This window comes from Carcharodon carcharias (assembly GCF_017639515.1).
Source record: "Carcharodon carcharias isolate sCarCar2 chromosome 39 unlocalized genomic scaffold, sCarCar2.pri SUPER_39_unloc_11, whole genome shotgun sequence".
Classification (NCBI taxonomy): Eukaryota; Metazoa; Chordata; class Chondrichthyes; order Lamniformes; family Lamnidae; genus Carcharodon; species Carcharodon carcharias.
The window spans coordinates 167,558-189,504 of record NW_024470816.1 but is presented as its reverse complement, the minus strand read 5'-3'; the positions used below and the strand labels follow the sequence as shown (position 1 = coordinate 189,504).

At 60.5% G+C, this 21,947-nt stretch overlaps 1 protein-coding gene across 1 annotated transcript in view; it reads right to left on the bottom strand.

Annotated features, from left to right (window-relative positions):
* lig1 (ligase I, DNA, ATP-dependent) overlaps positions 1–21,947 on the bottom strand; it is a gene marked incomplete at its 5' end in the record, with an annotated part of 298,686 nt that overhangs the window by 123,533 nt on the left and 153,206 nt on the right. The window contains 7 exons of the mRNA XM_041182305.1: positions 274–361; positions 1,680–1,771; positions 5,100–5,176; positions 6,178–6,344; positions 6,667–6,839; positions 9,613–9,669; positions 9,755–9,865. Of these exons, the coding sequence (XP_041038239.1) occupies positions 274–361; positions 1,680–1,771; positions 5,100–5,176; positions 6,178–6,344; positions 6,667–6,839; positions 9,613–9,669; positions 9,755–9,865 (765 nt within the window). The remainder of the gene's footprint in view (positions 1–273; positions 362–1,679; positions 1,772–5,099; positions 5,177–6,177; positions 6,345–6,666; positions 6,840–9,612; positions 9,670–9,754; positions 9,866–21,947) is intronic.

The window sequence follows — 21,947 nt, the reverse complement described above, 5'->3', positions numbered from 1 at the left end:
ACGAGTACACCTCGCTGAGGGAGGGGGTAGTAGTGAGGACGAGTACACCTCGCTGAGGGAGGGGGTAGTAGTGAGGACGAGTACACCTCGCTGAGGGAGGGGGTAGTAGTGAGGACGAGTACACCTCGCTGCGGGAGGGGGTAGTAGTGAGGACGAGTACACCTCGCTGAGGGAGGGGGTAGTAGTGAGGACGAGTACACCTCGCTGAGGGAGGGGGTAGTAGTGAGGACGAGTACACCTCGCTGAGGGAGGGGGGACGATCTCCGCACTCACCAGTAAGTTTGTTTCAGGATCAGAGTTTTCTGCTCAATCCAGGATTTACGGCTCTCGACAGACATTTCATTCCCGGCGTCCAGGAGACCTGGGAATTCACAGGCAGTGAGACCCTCGCACCCCCGGCACCGCTCGGACCCTCGCACCTCCGGCACCGCTCGGACACTCACACCCCCACCCCCGGACCCTCACACCCCCACCCCCGGACCCTCGCCCCCACCCCCGGACCCTCGCACCTCCGGCACCGCTCGGACCCTCACACCTCCGGCACCGCTCGGACCCTCGCACCTCCGGCACCGCTCGGACCCTCGCACCTCCGGCACCGCTCGGACCCTCGCACCTCCGGCACCGCTCGGACCCTCACACCCCCACCCCCAGACCCTCGCACCTCCGGCACCGCTCGGACCCTCGCACCTCCGGCACCGCTCGGACCCTCGCACCTCCGGCACCGCTCGGACCCTCGCACCTCCGGCACCGCTCGGACCCTCGCACCTCCGGCACCGCTCGGACCCTCGCACCTCCGGCACCGCTCGGACCCTCGCACCTCCGGCACCGCTCGGACCCTCGCACCTCCGGCACCGCTCGGACCCTCGCACCTCCGGCACCGCTCGGACCCTCGCACCTCCGGCACCGCTCGGACCCTCACACCCCCACCCCCGGACCCTCGCACCTCCGGCACCGCTCGGACCCTCGCACCTCCGGCACCGCTCGGACCCTCGCACCTCCGGCACCGCTCGGACCCTCGCACCTCCGGCACCGCTCGGACCCTCGCACCTCCGGCACCGCTCGGACCCTCGCACCTCCGGCACCGCTCGGACCCTCACACCCCCACCCCCGGACCCTCGCACCCCCACCCCCGGACCCTCGCACCTCCGGCACCGCTCGGACCCTCACACCTCCGGCACCGCTCGGACCCTCGCACCTCCGGCACCGCTCGGACATTCGCACCTCCGGCACCGCTCGGACCCTCGCACCCACACCCCCGGACCCTCGCACCTCCGGCACCGCTCGGACACTCACACCCCCACCCCCGGCACCGCTCGGACCCTCGCACCCCCACCCCCGGACCCTCGCCTCCACCCCCGGACCCTCGCCCCCCACCCCCGGACCCTCGCCCCCCACCCCCGGACCCTCGCCCCCCACCCCCAGACCCTCGCCTCCACCCCCGGACCCTCGCCTCCACCCCCGGCACCGCTCGGACCCTCACACCCCCACCCCCGGACCCTCGCACCCCACCCCCGGACCCTCGCACCCCACCCCCGGACCCTCGCCTCCACCCCCGGACCCTCGCCTCCACCCCCGGACCCTCGCCCCCCACCCCCGGACCCTCGCCTCCACCCCCGGACCCTCGCCCCCCACCCCCGGCATCACTGAGTCAGTGTTACAGGGCTGACTGGGTGTGTTACCTTGCTGGGGAGGAGTCAGACACACGGCCTGTGCGATTGCTGCCAGAACCGACTGCTCTGCCAAACCGATACGCAGCTTTCCACTCAGAGACCTGGGGAGAAACACAGCCTGTTAGACACGGGGGAGGAGGAGGGCGGAGAATAGGGAGGAGGGAGAGAGAGGGCGGAGAATAGGGAGGAGGGAGAGAGAGGGCGGAGAATAGGGAGGAGGGAGAGAGAGGGCGGAGAATAGGGAGGAGGGAGGGAGGGCGGAGAATAGGGAGGAGGGAGAGAGAGGGCGGAGAATAGGGAGGAGGGAGAGAGAGGGCGGAGAATAGGGAGGAGGGAGAGAGAGGGCGGAGAATAGGGAGGAGGGAGGGGGGGCGGAGAATAGGGAGGAGGGAGAGGGGGCGGAGAATAGGGAGGAGGGAGAGGGGGGGCGGAGAATAGGGAGGAGGGAGAGAGAGGGCGGAGAATAGGGAGGAGGGAGAGAGAGGGCGGAGAATAGGGAGGAGGGAGGGAGGGCGGAGAATAGGGAGGAGGGAGGGGGGGGCGGAGAATAGGGAGGAGGGGGGGGGGCGGAGAATAGGGAGGAGGGAGGGGGGGCGGAGAATAGGGAGTAGGGAGAGAGAGGGCGGAGAATAGGGAGGAGGGGGGTCGGAGAATAGGGAGGAGGGAGAGAGAGGGCGGAGAATAGGGAGGAGGGAGAGAGAGGGCGGAGAATAGGGAGGAGGGAGAGAGAGGGCGGAGAATAGGGAGGAGGGAGAGAGAGGGCGGAGAATAGGGAGGAGGGAGAGGGGGCGGAGAATAGGGAGGAGGGAGAGAGAGGGCGGAGAATAGGGAGGAGGTTGGGGGGGCGGAGAATAGGGAGGAGGGAGAGAGAGGGCGGAGAATAGGGAGGAGGGAGAGAGAGGGCGGAGAATAGGGAGGAGGGAGAGAGAGGGCGGAGAATAGGGAGGAGGGAGAGAGAGGGCGGAGAATAGGGAGGAGGGAGAGAGAGGGCGGAGAATAGGGAGGAGGGAGAGAGAGGGGCGGAGAATAGGGAGGAGGGAGAGAGAGGGCGGAGAATAGGGAGGAGGGAGAGAGAGGGCGGAGAATAGGGAGGAGGGAGAGAGAGGGCGGAGAATAGGGAGGAGGAGAGAGAGGGCGGAGAATAGGGAGGAGGGAGAGAGAGGGCGGAGAATAGGGAGGAGGGAGAGAGAGGGCGGAGAATAGGGAGGAGGGAGAGAGAGGGCGGAGAATAGGGAGGAGGGAGAGAGAGGGCGGAGAATAGGGAGGAGGGAGAGAGAGGGCGGAGAATAGGGAGGAGGGAGAGAGAGGGCGGAGAATAGGGAGGAGGGAGAGAGAGGGCGGAGAATAGGGAGGAGGGAGAGAGAGGGCGGAGAATAGGGAGGAGGGAGAGAGAGGGCGGAGAATAGGGAGGAGGGAGAGAGAGGGCGGAGAATAGGGAGGAGGGAGGGAGGGCGGAGAATAGGGAGGAGGGAGGGGGGGCGGAGAATAGGGAGGAGGGAGGGGGGGCGGAGAATAGGGAGGAGGGAGGGGGGCGGAGAATAGGGAGGAGGGAGGGGGGGCGGAGAATAGGGAGTAGGGAGAGAGAGGGCGGAGAATAGGGAGGAGGGAGAGAGGGCGAAGAATAGGGAGGAGGGAGAGAGAGGGCGGAGAACAGGAAGGAAGGAGAGAGAGGGCGGAGAACAGGAAGGAAGGAGAGAGAGGGCGGAGAATAGGGGGGGTACGGAGAATAGGGAGGAGGGAGAGAGAGGGCGGAGAATAGGGAGGAGGGAGAGAGAGGGCGGAGAATTGGGAGGAGGGAGAGTGAGGGCGGAGAATAGGGAGGAGGGAGGGAGGGCGGAGAATAGGGAGGAGGGAGGGGGGGCGGAGAATAGGGAGGAGGGAGGGGGGCGGAGAATAGGGAGGAGGGAGGAGGGCGGAGAATGGGAGCAGGGAGAGAGAGGGCGGAGAATAGGGAGGAGGGGGGGCGGAGAATAGGGAGGAGGGAGAGAGAGGGCGGAGAATAGGGAGGAGGGGGGGCGGAGAATAGGGAGGAGGGAGAGAGAGGGCGGAGAATAGGGAGGAGGGAGAGGGGGCGGAGAATAGGGAGGACGGAGAGAGAGGGAGGAGAATAGGGAGGAGGGAGAGAGAGGGCGGAGAATAGGGAGGAGGGAGAGAGAGGGCGGAGAATAGGGAGGAGGGAGGGAGGGCGGAGAATAGGGAGGAGGGAGGGAGGGCGGAGAATAGGGAGGAGGGAGGGAGGGCGGAGAATAGGGAGGAGGGAGGGGGGGCGGAGAATAGGGAGGACGGAGAGAGAGGGTGGAGAATAGGGAGGGGGGGGGCGGAGAATAGGGAGGAGGGAGAGAGAGGGCGGAGAATAGGGAGGAGGGAGAGAGAGGGCGGAGAATAGGGAGGAGGGAGAGAGAGAGGGCGGAGAATAGGGAGGAGGGAGAGAGAGGCAGAGAATAGGGAGGAGGGAGAGAGAGGGCGGAGAATAGGGAGGAGGGAGGGAGGGCGGAGAATAGGGAGGAGGGAGAGAGAGGGCGGAGAATAGGGAGGAGGGAGGGAGGGCGGAGAATAGGGAGGAGGGAGAGAGAGGGCAGAGAATAGGGAGGAGGGAGAGAGAGGGCGGAGAATAGGGAGGAGGGAGAGAGAGGGCGGAGAATAGGGAGGAGGGAGAGAGAGGGGGGAAAATAGGGAGGAGGGAGAGAGAGGGCGGAGAATAGGGAGGAGGGAGAGAGAGGGGGGAAAATAGGGAGGAGGGAGAGAGAGGGCGGAGAATAGGGAGGAGGGAGAGAGAGGGCGGAGAATAGGGAGGAGGGAGAGAGGGCGGAGAATAGGGAGGAGGGAGAGAGAGGGAGGAGAATAGGGAGGAGGGAGGGAGGGCGGAGAATAGGGAGGAGGGAGGGGGGGGCGGAGAATAGGGAGGAGGGAGGGGGGCGGAGAATAGGGAGGAGGGAGAGAGGGCGTAGAATAGCGAGGACGGAGGGAGAGGGCGGAGAATAGGGAGGAGGGAGAGAGAGGGCGGAGAATAGGGAGGAGGGAGAGAGAGGGCGGAGAATAGGGAGGAGGGAGAGAGAGGGCGGAGAATAGGGAGGAGGGAGAGAGAGGGCGGAGAATAGGGAGGAGGGAGAGAGAGGGCGGAGAATAGGGAGGAGGGAGAGAGGGCGGAGAATAGGGAGGAGGGAGGGAGAGGGCGGAGAATAGGGAGGACGGAGAGAGAGGGCGGAGAATAGGGAGGACGGAGAGAGAGGGCGGAGAATAGGGAGGAGGGAGAGAGAGGGCGGAGAATAGGGAGGAGGGAGAGAGAGGGCGGAGAATAGGGAGGAGGGAGAGAGAGGGCGGAGAATAGGGAGGTGGGAGAGAGAGAGACAGAGACACATAGAAGGAGAAGCAGTGGGGAGAGGGACACAGAGAGAGAGAAACTGGCACCGAGTGTAACAGGAGCTTTACCGGATCAGATATCGAGCCTCGGAGTGACGGCAGGCAACAAACATCCCTTTAATCACCTCCATCTTCTTATTCATCGACTACAACACAGAGAGAGGAGAGTCAGAGCATCAAACACACACCCACAGGGCACAGCTTTCCCTAACCCCATCCCTCTCTCCTCACGACCTCACTACCTCCAACCACCAAACCCTCAGTTCTTCCTCTGCCCTGTCATGAAGGGATGTTAATATCTATAATGTTATTGGAAATTATTTTTCAATTGGAATTGTAGTAGTGTGTGTGTGTGTGTGTGTGGGGGGGCGTAACTGGATTAACGCCAGCTAGTCTGGGGGCTTTGGCGTAGAGCAGTTTATAACAGGGAGGAGGTGGTAAAGTGTAAATTTGCATTTGAAATAATGGGTAAATTCCTGCACCCAGCTGGGAGACGCCAAACAGTTTGCTTATATTACCGATAAAATTGGTGGAATGAAAGGATATTACTGTTAGGAGAGGTAAAATTAAAAGCTGAGGAAGCAATGGAAACTGTACATTCAGTGGGGAAGCGAGGTATAAAACGAAAGGAGTCTGTGTGAGAGTCAGAGGGATTTAAGACCGAACCAGCCTGTCAGTCCACAACTGTGTCGGCAAAGGAAGCGAAAGGCAGGGGGACCTCATTTTCAATTCGTGAGGTCAAACGTGCTTTGCCTGGGGTCTGTTTAAAGTCTATGGGTTACTGTTGTCTTGGTGATGGTTTACCTGGGAGGAATTAATTTGGGGATTTGTTTCACAGTCATTATCAGAGTAAATTGTAGACGTGTGTGTGTGTGTGTGTGTGCGTGTGTTTAAGTTGTTGTTCAAGTAATAACTGTTTAAATTAGTTTCAGATATAAAAGCCTCTTGAGGCTGGGTGGTCTTATTCCTGAATTCAGAGCTGCACCTCAGACACGCCAACTGAAATTGTCGGTTGTGACAGTTGTTCAAGCTTCCCCGTGGGATTGAAAGAACTCAGGCTTTACCCAGTGCTGCGGCAGAACACCCCCACCGTGTGCAGCAGCTCCCACAGCGAGCCCTGCACTCGCTGCTCCCGGCTGCTACTCACCGCAGTGCCCGTCATGTGGGAAATCTCTCGCAGTTTGTTGAAGACAGTGGTGACGGTGAGGCGGGGCGGGGCGAACATAGTCCGCTGGGTACTGCGACTACTCTCAGCCACCAAACCTAAATCACCCTTCTCCTGGGTTTCAGCCTTCACTTTATCCAGCTGGCGACCTGTGGGAGCGGAGAGACAGAGAGAGAGAGAGAGAGAGAGAGCACAGTGAGGAAGGCAGAAGGGCGAGGGGGAGAGGGCCGGAGGGCCGAAGGGAGGCCCAAGGGGAGGCGAGGGGGGGCCCCCGAGGGGAAGGGAAGAGGGGACCAGAGGGGAGGGAATGGGGGTGAGGGGAGGGTGAGGGGAGGGGGAAGTGAGGGATTTGGGATAGGCGAGTGGAGCTCAGGCCTTGCCAAGTTACCCACACCACACCCCTCATCCTGTGCCCCCTCCCCACCAGCAGCCCTGGATGTGAGGCACACCCGGTAGAACAGCAGAGCTCACCTGTCGCCTGCGCCACAGCTTTCATCAGGACGGTCTCTCCCACACCCAGCTCCAAGCCCTGGTAGGCTGGCCCGAGCTGGTTCAGACACAGGTAGATACAGGGCAAGAGGTCCTCTGGACTGAGGGCAATGACTGACCGATACAAATTACTTAAAGTCCTAATATTCTTCAACCTGAGGACGACAAACCGCACAAAATAAAAACCAAAATCGGAAAAACCCTAACCTCCCCCTCCCCCAGCAAGGGGGTCAGTGACCCCAGAGACCTCCCCCCCCACCCCCAGCGAGGGGGTCAGTGACCCCAGAGACCTCCCCCCACCCCCAGCGAGGGGGTCAGTGACCCCAGAAACCTCCCCCCACCCCCAGCGAGGGGGTCAGTGACCCCAGAGACCTCCCCCCCCACCCCCAGCGAGGGGGTCAGTGACCCCAGAGACCTCCCCCCCCACCCCCAGCGAGGGGGTCAGTGACCCCAGAGACCTCCCCCCACACCCCCAGCGAGGGGGTCAGTGAGACCTCCCCCCACCCGCAGCGAGGGGGTCAGTGACCCCAGAAACCTACCCACACCCCCAGCGAGGGGGTCAGTGAGACCTCCCCTCACCCGCAGCGAGGGGGTCAGTGACCCCAGAAACCTCCCCCCACCCCCAGCGAGGGGGTCAGTGACCCCAGAAACCTCCCCCCACCCCCAGCGAGGGGGTCAGTGACCCCAGAAACCTCCCCCCACCCCCAGCGAGGGGGTCAGTGACCCCAGAGACCTCCCCCCCCACCCCCAGCGAGGGGGTCAGTGACCCCAGAGACCTCCCCCCCCCACCCCCAGCGAGGGGGTCAGTGACCCCAGAGACCTCCCCCCCCACCCCCAGCGAGGGGGTCAGTGACCCCAGAGACCTCCCCCCCCACCCCCAGCGAGGGGGTCAGTGACCCCAGAGACCTCCCCCCCCACCCCCAGCGAGGGGGTCAGTGACCCCAGAGACCTCCCCCCCCACCCCCAGCGAGGGGGTCAGTGAGACCTCCCCCCACCCGCAGCGAGGGGGTCAGTGACCCCAGAGACCTCCCCACCCACCCCCAGCGAGGGGGTCAGTGAGACCTCCCCTCACCCGCAGCGAGGGGGTCAGTGACCCCAGAAACCTCCCCCCACCCCCAGCGAGGGGGTCAGTGACCCCAGAGACCTCACCCCACCCCCAGCGAGGGGGTCAGTGACCCCAGAGACCTCCCCCGCCACCCCCAGCGAGGGGGTCAGTGAGAGCTCCCCTCACCCGCAGCGAGGGGGTCAGTGACCCCAGAAACCTCCCCCCACCCCCAGCGAGGGGGTCAGTGACCCCAGAGACCTCCCCCCCAACCCCCAGCGAGGGGGTCAGTGACCCCAGAAACCTCCCCCCACCCCCAGCGAGGGGGTCAGTGACCCCAGAAACCTCCCCCCACCCCCAGCGAGAGGGTCAGTGACCCCAGAAACCTACCCACACCCTCAGCGAAGGGGTCAGTGACCCCAGAAACCTCCCCCCACCCCCAGCGAGGGGGTCAGTGACCCCAGAAACCTACCCACACCCCCAGCGAGGGGGTCAGTGACCCCAGAAACCTACCCACACCCCCAGCGAGGGGGTCAGTGAGACCTCCCCCCACCCCCAGCGAGGGGGTCAGTGACCCCAGAAACCTACCCCCACCCCCAGCGAGGGGGTCAGTGACCCCAGAAACCTACCCACACCCCCAGCGAGGGGGTCAGTGACCCCAGAAACCTCCCCCCACCCCCAGCGAGGGGGTCAGTGACCCCAGAAACCTACCCACACCCCCAGCGAGGGGGTCAGTGACCCCAGAAACCTACCCACACCCCCAGCGAGGGGGTCAGTGAGACCTCCCCCCACCCCCAGCGAGGGGGTCAGTGAGACCTCCCCCCACCCCCAGCGAGGGGTCAGTGTCCCTGAGACACGCCCACAGTGAGGGGTCAGTGACCCTGAGACACGCCCACAGTGAGGGGTCAGTGACCCTGAGACACGCCCACAGCGAGGAGTCAGTGACCCTGAGACACGCCCACAGTGAGGGGTCTGTGACCCTGAGACACGCCCACAGTGAGGGGTCTGTGACCCTGAGACACGCCCACAGTGAGGGGTCTGTGACCCTGAGACACGCCCACAGTGAGGGGTCTGTGACCCTGAGACACGCCCACAGTGAGGGGTCAGTGACCCTGAGACACGCCCACAGTGAGGGGTCAGTGACCCTGAGACACGCCCACAGTGAGGGGTCAGTGACCCTGAGACACGCCCACAGTGAGGGGTCTGTGACCCTGAGACACGCCCACAGTGAGGGGTCTGTGACCCTGAGACACGCCCACAGTGAGGGGTCTGTGACCCTGAGACACGCCCACAGTGAGGGGTCTGTGACCCTGAGACACGCCCACAGTGAGGGGTCAGTGACCCTGAGACACGCCCACAGTGAGGGGTCAGTGACCCTGAGACACGCCCACAGTGAGGGGTCAGTGACCCTGAGACACGCCCACAGTGAGGGGTCAGTGACCCTGAGACACGCCCACAGTGAGGAGTCAGTGACCCTGAGACACGCCCACAGTGAGGGGTCAGTGTCCCTGAGACACGCCCACAGTGGGGGTCAGTGTCCCTGAGACACACCCACAGTGAGGGGTCAGTGTCCCTGAGACACGCCCACAGTGAGGAGTCAGTGACCCTGAGACACGCCCACAGTGAGGGGTCAGTGACCCTGAGACACACCCACAGTGAGGGGTCAGTGACCCTGAGACACGCCCACAGTGAGGGGTCAGTGACCCTGAGACACGCCCACAGTGAGGGGTCAGTGACCCTGAGACACGCCCACAGTGAGGGATCAGTGTCCCTGAGCCCCCACAGTGAGAGGTCAGTGTCCGGAGGACACCCTCCCGGTAACTGTGGATAGGGAGGTGTCAGAGTCCGAAGGAAGGAAACAGAAGCAGAGGAAATGCTTTATTTACCGAGCTGATTCCTCCTCAATCTTCTCGAAAGTTTGAGCCACAGCTAAGTATGGGACCCTGTGGAGGGAGAGAGAAGACATTGAGATCGTTTAAATTCCTCGTCTCCACCCAGTACTGTAACCCCAGGCCCCAGATGGCTGACCTCTGGCCCTGATTCCAGCAGGCATCGGTAACAGGATGGTATCCAGCTTTACACGGGTTGTAAACAGATGTCGTTTCAGGGGCCGCGTTCAGCTTGGTGGTACCAAAAAACCTGCAAAAGGAAAAATTCACCACATCAGTCTCCCCGCCACACCCCGGTACACAATACCGTCACCCCACAACACCCCGGTACACAACACCATCACCCCACAACACCCCGGTACACAACACCATCACCCCACAACACCCTGGGACACAACACAGTCACCCCACAACACCCCGGGACACAACACAGTCACCCCACAACACCCCGGAACACAACACAGTCACCCCACAACACCCCGGAACACAACACAGTCACCCCACAACACCCCGGTACGCAACACCGTCACCCCACAACACCCCGGTACACAACACCGTCACCCCACAACACCCTGGGACACAACACAGTCACCCCACAACACCCTGGGACACAACACAGTCACCCCACAACACCCTGGGACACAACACAGTCACCCCACAACACCCCGGGACACAACACCGTCACCCCACAACACCCCAGTACACAACACCGTCACCCCACAACACCCCGGTACACAACAACGTCACCCCAGAACACCCCGGTACACAAAACCGTCCACCAACACCCCGGTAGACAACACCGTCACCCAACACCCTGGTACACAAAACCGTCCACCAACACCCCGGTACACAAAACCGTCACCCCACAACACCCCGATACACAATACCATCACCAATCAACACCCCAGTACACAACACCGTCACCCCACAACACCCCGGTACACAATATCATCACCAATCAACACCCCGGTACACAAAACCGTCCACCAACACCCCGGTACACAACACCGTCACCCCACAACACCCCGGTACACAACACCGTCCACCAACAACACCCCGGTACACGACACCGTCAACCCACAACACCCCGGTACACAATACCATCACCAATCAACACCCCGGTACACAACATCGTCCACCAATCAACACCCCGGTACACAACATCGTCCACCGACAATACCCCGGTACACAACATCGTCCACCAACAATACCCCGGTACACAACATCGTCCACCAACAATACCCCGGTACACAACACTGTCACCCCACAACACCCCGGTACACAACACCGTCACCCCACAACACCCCGGTACACCATACCGTCATACCACAACACCCCGGTACACAATACGATCACCCCACAACACCCCGGTACACAACACTGTAACCCCACAACACCCCGGTACACAACACTGTCCACCAACACCCCGGTACACAACACTGTCCACCAACACCCCGGTACACAACACTGTCCACCAACACCCCGGTACACAACACCGCCACCCCACAACACCCCGGTACACAAAACCGTCACCCCACAACACCCCGGTACACAAAACCGTCACCCCACAACACCCCGGTACTGAACACCGTCACCCCACAACACCCCGGTACTGAACACCGTCACCCCACCACACCCCGGTACTGAACACCGTCACCCCACCACACCCCGGTACTGAACACCGTCACCCCACCACAAACCGGTACTGAACACCGTCACCCCACCACACCCCGGTACACAACACCGTCACCCCACCACACCCCGGTACACAACACCGTCACCCCACCACACCCCGGTACACAACACCGTCACCCCACCACACCCCGGTACACAACACCGTCACCCCACCACACCCCGGTACACAACACCGTCACCCCACCACACCCCGGTACACAACACCGTCACCCCACCACACCCCGGTACACAACACCGTCACCCCACAACACCCCGGTACACAACACCGTCACCCCACAACACCCCGGTACTGAACACCGTCACCCCACAACACCCCGGTACTGAACACCGTCAACCCACAACACCCCGGTACACAACACCGTCACCCCACAACACCCCGGTACACAACACCGTCACCCCACAACACCCCGGTACTGAACACGTCACCCCACAACACCCCGGTACTCAACACCGTCACCCCACAACACCCCGGTACTCAACACCGTCACCCCACCACACCCCGGTACTCAACACCGTCACCCCACAACACCCCGGTACACAACACCGTCACCCCACAACACCCCGGTACACAAAACCGTCACCCCACAACACCCCGGTACACAACACCGTCACCCCACAACACCCCTGTACACAATACCATCACCACACAACATCGTCCACCAACAACACCCCGGTACACAACACCCCGGTACTGAACACCGTCACCCCACGACACCCCGGTACTGAACACCGTCACCCCACGACACCCCGGTACTGAACACCGTCACCCCACGACACCCCGGTACTGAACACCGTCACCCCACAACACCCCGGTACTGAACACCGTCACCCCACAACACCCCGGTACTGAACACCGTCACCCCACAACACCCAGGTACACAATACCATCACCACACAACACCCCGGTACACAATTCCATCACCACACAACACCCCGGTACACAATTCCATCACCACACAACACCCCGGTACACAATTCCATCACCACACAACACCCCGGTACACAATTCCATCACCACACAACACCCCGGTACACAACACCGTCCACCAACACCCCGGTACTGAACACCTTCACCCCACAACACTCCGGTACACAAAACCGTCACCCCACAACACCCCGGTACACAAAGCCGTCACCCCACAACACCCCGGTACACAAAACCGTCACCCCACAACACCCCGGTACACAAAACCGTCACCCCACAACACCCCGGTACACAAAACCGTCACCCCACAACACCCCGGTACACAACACCGTCACCCCACAACACCCCGGTACGCAAAACCGTCACCCCACAACACCCCGGGCCACAATACCATCACCACACAACACTGTCCACCAACAACACCCCGTTACACAACACCCCGGGACTGAACACCGTCACCCCACAACACCCCGGTACTGAACACCGTCACCCCACAACACCCCGGTACTGAACACCGTCACCCCACAACACCCCGGTACTGAACACCGTTACCCCACAACACCCCGGTACTGAACACCGTCACCCCACAACACCCCAGTACTGAACACCGTCACCCTATAACACCACGGTACTGAACACCGTCACCCCACAACACCACGGTACTGAACACCGTCACCCCACAACACCCCTATACTGAACACCGTCACCCCACAACACCACGGTACTGAACACCGTCACCCTACAACACCACGGTACTGAACACCGTCACCCCACAACACCACGGTTCACAACACTGTCACCCCACCACACCCTGGTACACAATACCATCACCACACAACACCCCGGTACACAACACCGTCCACCAACACCCCGGTACGAAACACTGTCACGACACAACACCCCGGTACACAACACAGTCACCCCACAACATCCGGGTACATGACACAGTCACCCCACAAAACCCTGGTACTGAACACCATGCTCTCTCCCTCTCTCTCTCCGGTACTGAACACTGTGCCCTCTCTCTCTCTCTCTCCCGGGTACTGAACACTGTGCCCTCTCTCTCTCTCTCTCCCCGGTACTGAACACCGTGCCCTCTCTCTCTCTATCTCCCCGGTACTGAACACTGTGCCCTCTCTCTCTCTCCCCGGTACTGAACACCGTGCTCTCTCGCTCTCTCTCCCCGGTACTGAACACCGTGCTCTCTCTCCCTCTCTCTCTCCCTGGTACTGAACACCGTGCCCTCTCTCCCTCTCTCTCTCCCTGGTACTGAACACCGTGCCCTCTCTCTCTCTCCCCGGTACTGAACACCGTGCCCTCTCTCTCTCCCCGGTACTGAACACCGTGCCCTCTCTCTCTCCCCGGTACTGAACACCGTGCCCTCTCTCTCTCCCCGGTACTGAACACCGTGCCCTCTCTCTCTCTCTCTCTCCGGGACTGAACACCGTGCTCTCTCTCTCTCTCTCTCTCCGGGACTGAACACTGTGCCCTCTCACTCTCCCCGGTACTGAACACCGTGCCCCCTCTCTCTCTCTCTCTCCCCGGTACTGAACACCGTGCCCTCTCTCTCTCTCTCTCCCCGGTACTGAACACTGTGCCCTCTCTCTCTCCCCGGTACTGAACACCGTGCCCTCTCCCTCTCTCTCTCCCCGGTACTGAACACCGTGCCCTCACTCTCTCCCCGGTACTGAACACCGTGCTCTCTCTCCCTCTCTCTCTCACTCCCCGATACTGAACACCGTGCCTCCTCTCTCTCTCCCTCCCTGGTACTGAACACCGTGCCCTCTCTCTCTCTCTCCCCGGTACTGAACACCGTGCACTCTCTCCCTCTCTCTCTCTCTCCCCGGTACTGAACACTGTGCCCTCTCTCTCTCCCCAGTACTGAACACTGTGCCCTCTCTCTCTCCGGTACTGAACACTGTGCCCTCTCTCTCTCTCCCCGGTACTGAACACTGTGCCCTCTCTCTCTCCGGTACTGAACACTATGCCCTCTCTCTCTCTCTCTCTCTCCCCGGCACTGAACACTGTGCCCTCTCTCTCTCTCTCTCTCCCCGGTACTAAACACTGTGCCCTCTCTCTCTCTCTCTCTCTCTCTCCCCGGTACTGAACACTGTGCCCTCTCTATCTCTCTCCCCAGTACTGAACACTGTGCCCTCTCTCTCTCTCTCCTGCACTGAACACTGTGCCCTCTCTCTCTCTCTCTCCCCAGTACTGAACACTGTGCCCTCTCTCTCTCTCTCCCCAGTACTGAACACTGTGCCCTCTCTCTCTCTCTCTCTCCGGTACTGAACACTGTGCCCTCTCTCTCTCTCTCTCTCCCCGGTACTGAACACTGTGCCCTCTCTCTCTCTCTCCCCGGTACTGAACACTGTGCCCTCTCTCTCTCTCCCCGGTACTGAACACTGTGCCCTCTCTCTCTCTCCCCGGTACTGAACACTGTGCCCTCTCTCTCTCCCCCCGGTACTGAACACTGTGCCCTCTCTCTCTCCCCAGCACTGAACACTGTGCCCTCTCTCTCTCCGGTACTGAACACTGTGCCCTCTCTCTCTCCGGTACTGAACACTGTGCCCTCACTCTCTCCGGTACTGAACACTGTGCCCTCACTCTCTCTCTCTCCCCGGTACTGAACACATTGCCCTCTCTCTTTCTCTCTCCCCGGTACTGAACACTGTGCTACCTCTCTCTCTCTCTCTCTCCCCGGTACTGAACACTGTGCCCTCTCTCTCTCCGGTACTGAACACCATGCCCTCTCCCCGGTACTGAACACCGTGCCCTCTCTCTCTCTCTCTCCCCGGTACTGAACACCGTGCCCTCTCTCTCTCTCTCTCCCCGTACTGAACACCGTGCTCTCTCGCTCTCTCTCCCCGGTACTGAACAGCGTGCTCTCTCTCCATCTCTCTCTCCCTGGAACTGAACACCGTGCCCTCTCTCTCTCTCCCCGGTACTGAACACCGTGCCCTCTCTCTCTCCCCGGTACTGAACACCGTGCCCTCTCTCTCTCCCCGGTACTGAACACCGTGCCCTCTCTCTCTCCCCGGTACTGAACACCGTGCCCTCTCTCTCTCCCCGGTACTGAACACCGTGCCCTCTCTCTCTCCCCGGTACTGAACACCGTGCCCTCTCTCTCTCCCCGGTACTGAACACCGTGCCCTCTCTCTCTCCCCTGTACTGAACACCGTGCCCTCTCTCTCTCTCTCCACGGTACTGAACACCGTGCTCTCTCTCCCTCTCTCTCTCTCCACGGTACTGAACACCGTGCTCTCTCTCCCTCTCTCTCTCTCCGGGACTGAACACTGTGCCCTCTCTCTCTCTCTCCGGGACTGAACACTGTGCCCTCTCTCTCTCCCCGGTACTGAACACCGTGCCCTCTCTCTCTCTCTCTCTCCCCGGTACTGAACACTGTGCCCCCTCTCTCTCCCCGGTACTGAACACCGTGCCCTCTCCCTCTCTCTCTCCCCGGTACTGAACACCGTGCCCTCTCTCTCTCCCCAGTACTGAACACCGTGCTCTCTCTCCCTCTCTCTCTCACTCCCCGGTACTGAACACCGTGCCTCCTCTCTCTCTCCCTCCCTGGTACTGAACACCGTGCCCTCCCTCTCTCTCTCCCCAGTACTGAACACCGTGCTCTCTCTCCCTCTCTCTCTCTCTCTCCCCGGTACTGAACACTGTGCCCTCTCTCTCTCTCCGGTACTGAACACTGTGCCCTCTCTCTCTCTCTCTCTCCCCGGTACTGAACACTGTGCCCTCTCTCTCTCTCTCTCTCCCCGGTACTGAACACCGTGCACTCTCTCCCTCTCTCTCTCTCTCCCCGGTACTGAACACTGTGCCCTCTCTCTCTCCCCAGTACTGAACACTGTGCCCTCTCTCTCTCCGGTACTGAACACTGTGCCCTCTCTCTCTCTCCCCGGTACTGAACACTGTGCCCTCTCTCTCTCCGGTACTGAACACTATGCCCTCTCTCTCTCTCTCTCTCTCTCCCCGGCACTGAACACTGTGCCCTCTCTCTCTCTCTCTCTCCCCGGTACTAAACACTGTGCCCTCTCTCTCTCTCTCTCTCTCTCTCCCCGGTACTGAACACTGTGCCCTCTCTATCTCTCTCCCCAGTACTGAACACTGTGCCCTCTCTCTCTCTCTCCTGCACTGAACACTGTGCCCTCTCTCTCTCTCTCTCCCCAGTACTGAACACTGTGCCCTCTCTCTCTCTCTCCCCAGTACTGAACACTGTGCCCTCTCTCTCTCTCTCTCTCCGGTACTGAACACTGTGCCCTCTCTCTCTCTCTCTCTCCCCGGTACTGAACACTGTGCCCTCTCTCTCTCTCTCCCCGGTACTGAACACTGTGCCCTCTCTCTCTCTCCCCGGTACTGAACACTGTGCCCTCTCTCTCTCTCCCCGGTACTGAACACTGTGCCCTCTCTCTCTCCCCCCGGTACTGAACACTGTGCCCTCTCTCTCTCCCCAGCACTGAACACTGTGCCCTCTCTCTCTCCGGTACTGAACACTGTGCCCTCTCTCTCTCCGGTACTGAACACTGTGCCCTCACTCTCTCCGGTACTGAACACTGTGCCCTCACTCTCTCTCTCTCCCCGGTACTGAACACATTGCCCTCTCTCTTTCTCTCTCCCCGGTACTGAACACTGTGCTACCTCTCTCTCTCTCTCTCTCCCCGGTACTGAACACTGTGCTCCCTCTCTCTCTCTCTCTCCCCGGTACTGAACACTGTGCCCTCTCTCTCTCTCTCTCCCCGGTACTGAACACCATGCCCTCTCCCCGGTACTGAACACCGTGCCCTCTCTCTCTCTCTCTCCCCGGTACTGAACACCGTGCCCTCTCTCTCTCTCTCTCCCCGTACTGAACACCGTGCTCTCTCGCTCTCTCTCCCCGGTACTGAACAGCGTGCTCTCTCTCCATCTCTCTCTCCCTGGAACTGAACACCGTGCCCTCTCTCTCTCTCCCCGGTACTGAACACCGTGCCCTCTCTCTCTCCCCGGTACTGAACACCGTGCCCTCTCTCTCTCCCCGGTACTGAACACCGTGCCCTCTCTCTCTCCCCGGTACTGAACACCGTGCCCTCTCTCTCTCCCCGGTACTGAACACCGTGCCCTCTCTCTCTCCCCGGTACTGAACACCGTGCCCTCTCTCTCTCCCCGGTACTGAACACCGTGCCCTCTCTCTCTCCCCTGTACTGAACACCGTGCCCTCTCTCTCTCTCTCCACGGTACTGAACACCGTGCTCTCTCTCCCTCTCTCTCTCTCCACGGTACTGAACACCGTGCTCTCTCTCCCTCTCTCTCTCTCCGGGACTGAACACTGTGCCCTCTCTCTCTCTCTCCCTCTCTCTCTCCGGGACTGAACACTGTGCCCTCTCTCTCTCCCCGGTACTGAACACCGTGCCCTCTCTCTCTCTCTCTCTCCCCGGTACTGAACACTGTGCCCCCTCTCTCTCCCCGGTACTGAACACCGTGCCCTCTCCCTCTCTCTCTCCCCGGTACTGAACACCGTGCCCTCTCTCTCTCCCCAGTACTGAACACCGTGCTCTCTCTCCCTCTCTCTCTCACTCCCCGGTACTGAACACCGTGCCTCCTCTCTCTCTCCCTCCCTGGTACTGAACACCGTGCCCTCCCTCTCTCTCTCCCCAGTACTGAACACCGTGCTCTCTCTCCCTCTCTCTCTCTCTCTCCCCGGTACTGAACACTGTGCCCTCTCTCTCTCTCCGGTACTGAACACTGTGCCCTCTCTCTCTCTCTCTCTCTCCCCGGTACTGAACACTGTGCCCTCTCTATCTCTCTCTATCCCCGGTACTGAACACTGTGCCCTCTCTCTCTCCGGTACTGAACACTGTGCCCTCTCTCTCTCTCTCTCCCCGGTACTGAACACTGTGCCCTCTCTCTCTCTCTCTCTCCCCGGTACTGAACACCGTGCCCTCTCTCTCTCTCTCTCTCCCCGGTACTGAACACTGTGCCCTCTCTCTCTCTCTCCCCTGCACTGAACACTGTGCCCTCTCTCTCTCTATCCTGCACTGAACACTGTGCCCTCTCTCTCTCTCTCTCCCCAGTACTGAACACTGTGCCCTCTCTCTCTCTCTCCCCAGTACTGAACACTGTGCCCTCTCTCTCTCTCTCCGGTACTGAACACTGTGCCCTCTCTCTCTCTCTCTCCCCGGTACAGAACACTGTGCCCTCTCTCTCTCTCTCCCCGATACTGAACACTGTGCCCTCTCTCTCTCTCTCTCCCCGGTACTGAACACTGTGCCCCGTCTCTCTCTCTCTCCTGCACTGAACACTGTGCCCTCTCTCTCTCTCCGCGGTACTGAACACTGTGCCCTCTCTCTCTCCCCGGTACTGAACACTGTGCCCTCTCTCTCTCCGGTACTGAACACTGTGCCCTCTCTCTCTCCGGTACTGAACACTGTGCCCTCACTCTCTATCTCTCCCCGGTACTGAACACTTTGCCCTCTCTCTCTCTCTCCCCAGTACTGAACACTGTGCCCTCTCTCTCTCTCCCCGGTACTGAACACTGTGCTCCCTCTCTCTCTCTCTCTCTCCCGGTACTGAACACTGTGCCCTCTCTCTCTCTCTCACCAGTACTGAACACTGTGCCCTCTCTCTCTCCGGTACTGAACACTGTGCCCTCACTCTCTATCTCTCCCCGGTACTGAACACTTTGCCCTCTCTCTCTCTCTCTCTCTCTCCCCAGTACTGAACACTGTGCCCTCTCTCTCTCTCCCCGGTACTGAACACTGTGCTCCCTCTCTCTCTCTCTCTCTCCCGGTACTGAACACTGTGCCCTCTCTCTCTCTCTCCCCAGTACTGAACACTGTGCCCTCTCTCTCTCTCTCCGGTACTGAACACTGTGCCCTCTCTCTCTCTCTCTCCCCGGTACAGAACACTGTGCCCTCTCTCTCTCTCTCCCCGATACTGAACACTGTGCCCTCTCTCTCTCTCTCTCCCCGGTACTGAACACTGTGCCCCGTCTCTCTCTCTCTCCTGCACTGAACACTGTGCCCTCTCTCTCTCTCCGCGGTACTGAACACTGTGCCCTCTCTCTCTCCCCGGTACTGAACACTGTGCCCTCTCTCTCTCCGGTACTGAACACTGTGCCCTCTCTCTCTCCGGTACTGAACACTGTGCCCTCACTCTCTATCTCTCCCCGGTACTGAACACTTTGCCCTCTCTCTCTCTCTCTCTCTCTCCCCAGTACTGAACACTGTGCCCTCTCTCTCTCTCCCCGGTACTGAACACTGTGCTCCCTCTCTCTCTCTCTCTCTCCCGGTACTGAACACTGTGCCCTCTCTCTCTCTCTCACCAGTACTGAACACTGTGGTCTCTCTCTCTCCGGTACTGAACACTGTGCCCTCACTCTCTATCTCTCCCCGGTACTGAACACTTTGCCCTCTCTCTCTCTCTCTCTCTCTCCCCAGTACTGAACACTGTGCCCTCTCTCTCTCTCCCCGGTACTGAACACTGTGCTCCCTCTCTCTCTCTCTCTCTCCCGGTACTGAACACTGTGCCCTCTCTCTCTCTCTCACCAGTACTGAACACTGTGCCCTCTATCTCTCTCTCTCCCGGGTACTGAACACTGTGCCCTCTCTCTCTCTCTCTCTCTCCCCGGTACTGAACACTGTGCCCTCTCTCTCTCTCCCCGGTACTGAACACTGTGCCCTCTCTCTCTCTCCTGCACTGAACACTGTGCCCTCTCTCTCTCTCCCCGGTACTGAACACTGTGCCCTCTCTCTCTCTCTCCCCAGTACTGAACACTGTGCCCTCTCTCTCTCTCTCTCTCTCTGGTACTGAACACCGTGCCCTCTCTCTCTCTCTCTCCCCGGTACTGAACACCGTGCCCTCTCCCTCCGGTACTGAACACCGTGCCCTCTCTCTCTCCCCGGTACTGAACACCGTGCTCTCTCTCCCTCTCTCTCTCACTCCCGGGTACTGAACACCGTGCCTCCTCTCTCTCTCCCTCCCTGGTACTGAACACCGTGCCCTCTCTCTCTCTCTCCCCGGTACTGAACACCGTGCTCTCTCTCCCTCTCTCTCTCTCTCCCCGGTACTGAACACTGTGCCCTCTCTCCCTCCCCAGTACTGAACACTGTGTCTTCTCTCTCTCTCCCCAATACTGAACACTGTGCCCTCTCTCTCTCCGGTACTGAACACTGTGCCCTCTCTCTCTCCGGTACTGAACACTGTGCCCTCTCTCTCTCTCCCTCCCCGGTACTGAAAACTGTGCCCTCTCTCTCTCTCTCTCCCCGGTACTGAACACTGTGTCCTCTCTCTCTCTCCCCGGTACTGAACACTGTGCCCTCTCTCTCTCTCTCTCTCCCCGGTACTGAACACTGTGCCCTCTCTCTCTCTCTCCCCAGTACTGAACACTGTGCCCTCTCTCTCTCTCTCCTGCACTGAGCACTGTGCCCTCTCTCTCTCTCCCCAGTACTGAACACTGTGCCCTCTCTCTCTCTCTCCCCAGTACTGAACACTGTGCCCTCTCTCTCTCTCCCCGGTACTGAACACTGTGCTCCCTCTCTCTCTCTCTCTCCCCGGTAGTGAACACTGTGTCCTCTCTCTCTCTCTCCCCAGTACTGAACACTGTGCCCTCTCTCTCTCTCTCTCCCCGGTACTGAACACTGTGCTCCCTCTCTCTCTCCGGTACTGAACACTGTGCCCTCTCTCTCTCTCTCTCTCTCTCTCTCCCCGGTACTGAACACTGTGCTCCCTCTCTCTCTCTCTCTCTCTCCCCGGTACTGAACACTGTGCCCTCTCTCTCTCTCTCACCAGTACTGAACACTGCGCCCTCTCTCTCTCTCTCACCAGTACTGAACACTGTGCCCTCTCTCTCTCTCTCTCCCCGGTACTGAACACTGTGCCCTCTCTCTCTCTCTCTCTCTCTCCGGTACTGAACACTGTGCCCTCTCTCTCTCTCCCCGGTACTGAACACTGTGCCCTCTCTCTCTCTCCTGCACTGAACACTGTGCCCTCTCTCTCTCTCCCCGGTACTGAACACTGTGCCCTCTCTCTCTCTCTCCCCAGTACTGAACACTGTGCCCTCTCTCTCTCTCTCTCTCCGGTACTGAACACCGTGCCCTCTCTCTCTCTCTCTCCCCGGTACTGAACACTGTGCCCTCTCTCTCTCCCCGGTACTGAACACCGTGCCCTCTCCCTCCGGTACTGAACACCGTGCCCTCTCTCTCTCCCCGGTACTGAACACCGTGCTCTCTCTCCCTCTCTCTCTCACTCCCGGGTACTGAACACCGTGCCTCCTCTCTCTCTCCCTCCCTGGTACTGAACACCGTGCCCTCTCTCTCTCTCTCCCCGGTACTGAACACCGTGCTCTCTCTCCCTCTCTCTCTCTCTCCCGGGAACTGAACACTGTGCCCTCTCTCCCTCCCCAGTACTGAACACTGTGCCCTCTCTCTCTCTCCCCAATACTGAACACTGTGCCCTCTCTCTCTCCGGTACTGAACACTGTGCCCTCTCTCTCTCTCCCTCCCCGGTACTGAACACTGTGCCCTCTCTCTCTCTCTCTCCCCGGTACTGAACACTGTGCCCTCTCTCTCTCTCTCTCCCCGGTACTGAACACTGTGCCCTCTCTCTCTCTCTCTCCCCGGTACTGAACACTGTGCCCTCTCTCTCTCTCTCCCCAGTACTGAACACTGTGCCCTCTCTCTCTCTCTCTCTCTCCTGCACTGAGCACTGTGCCCTCTCTCTCTCTCTCCCCAGT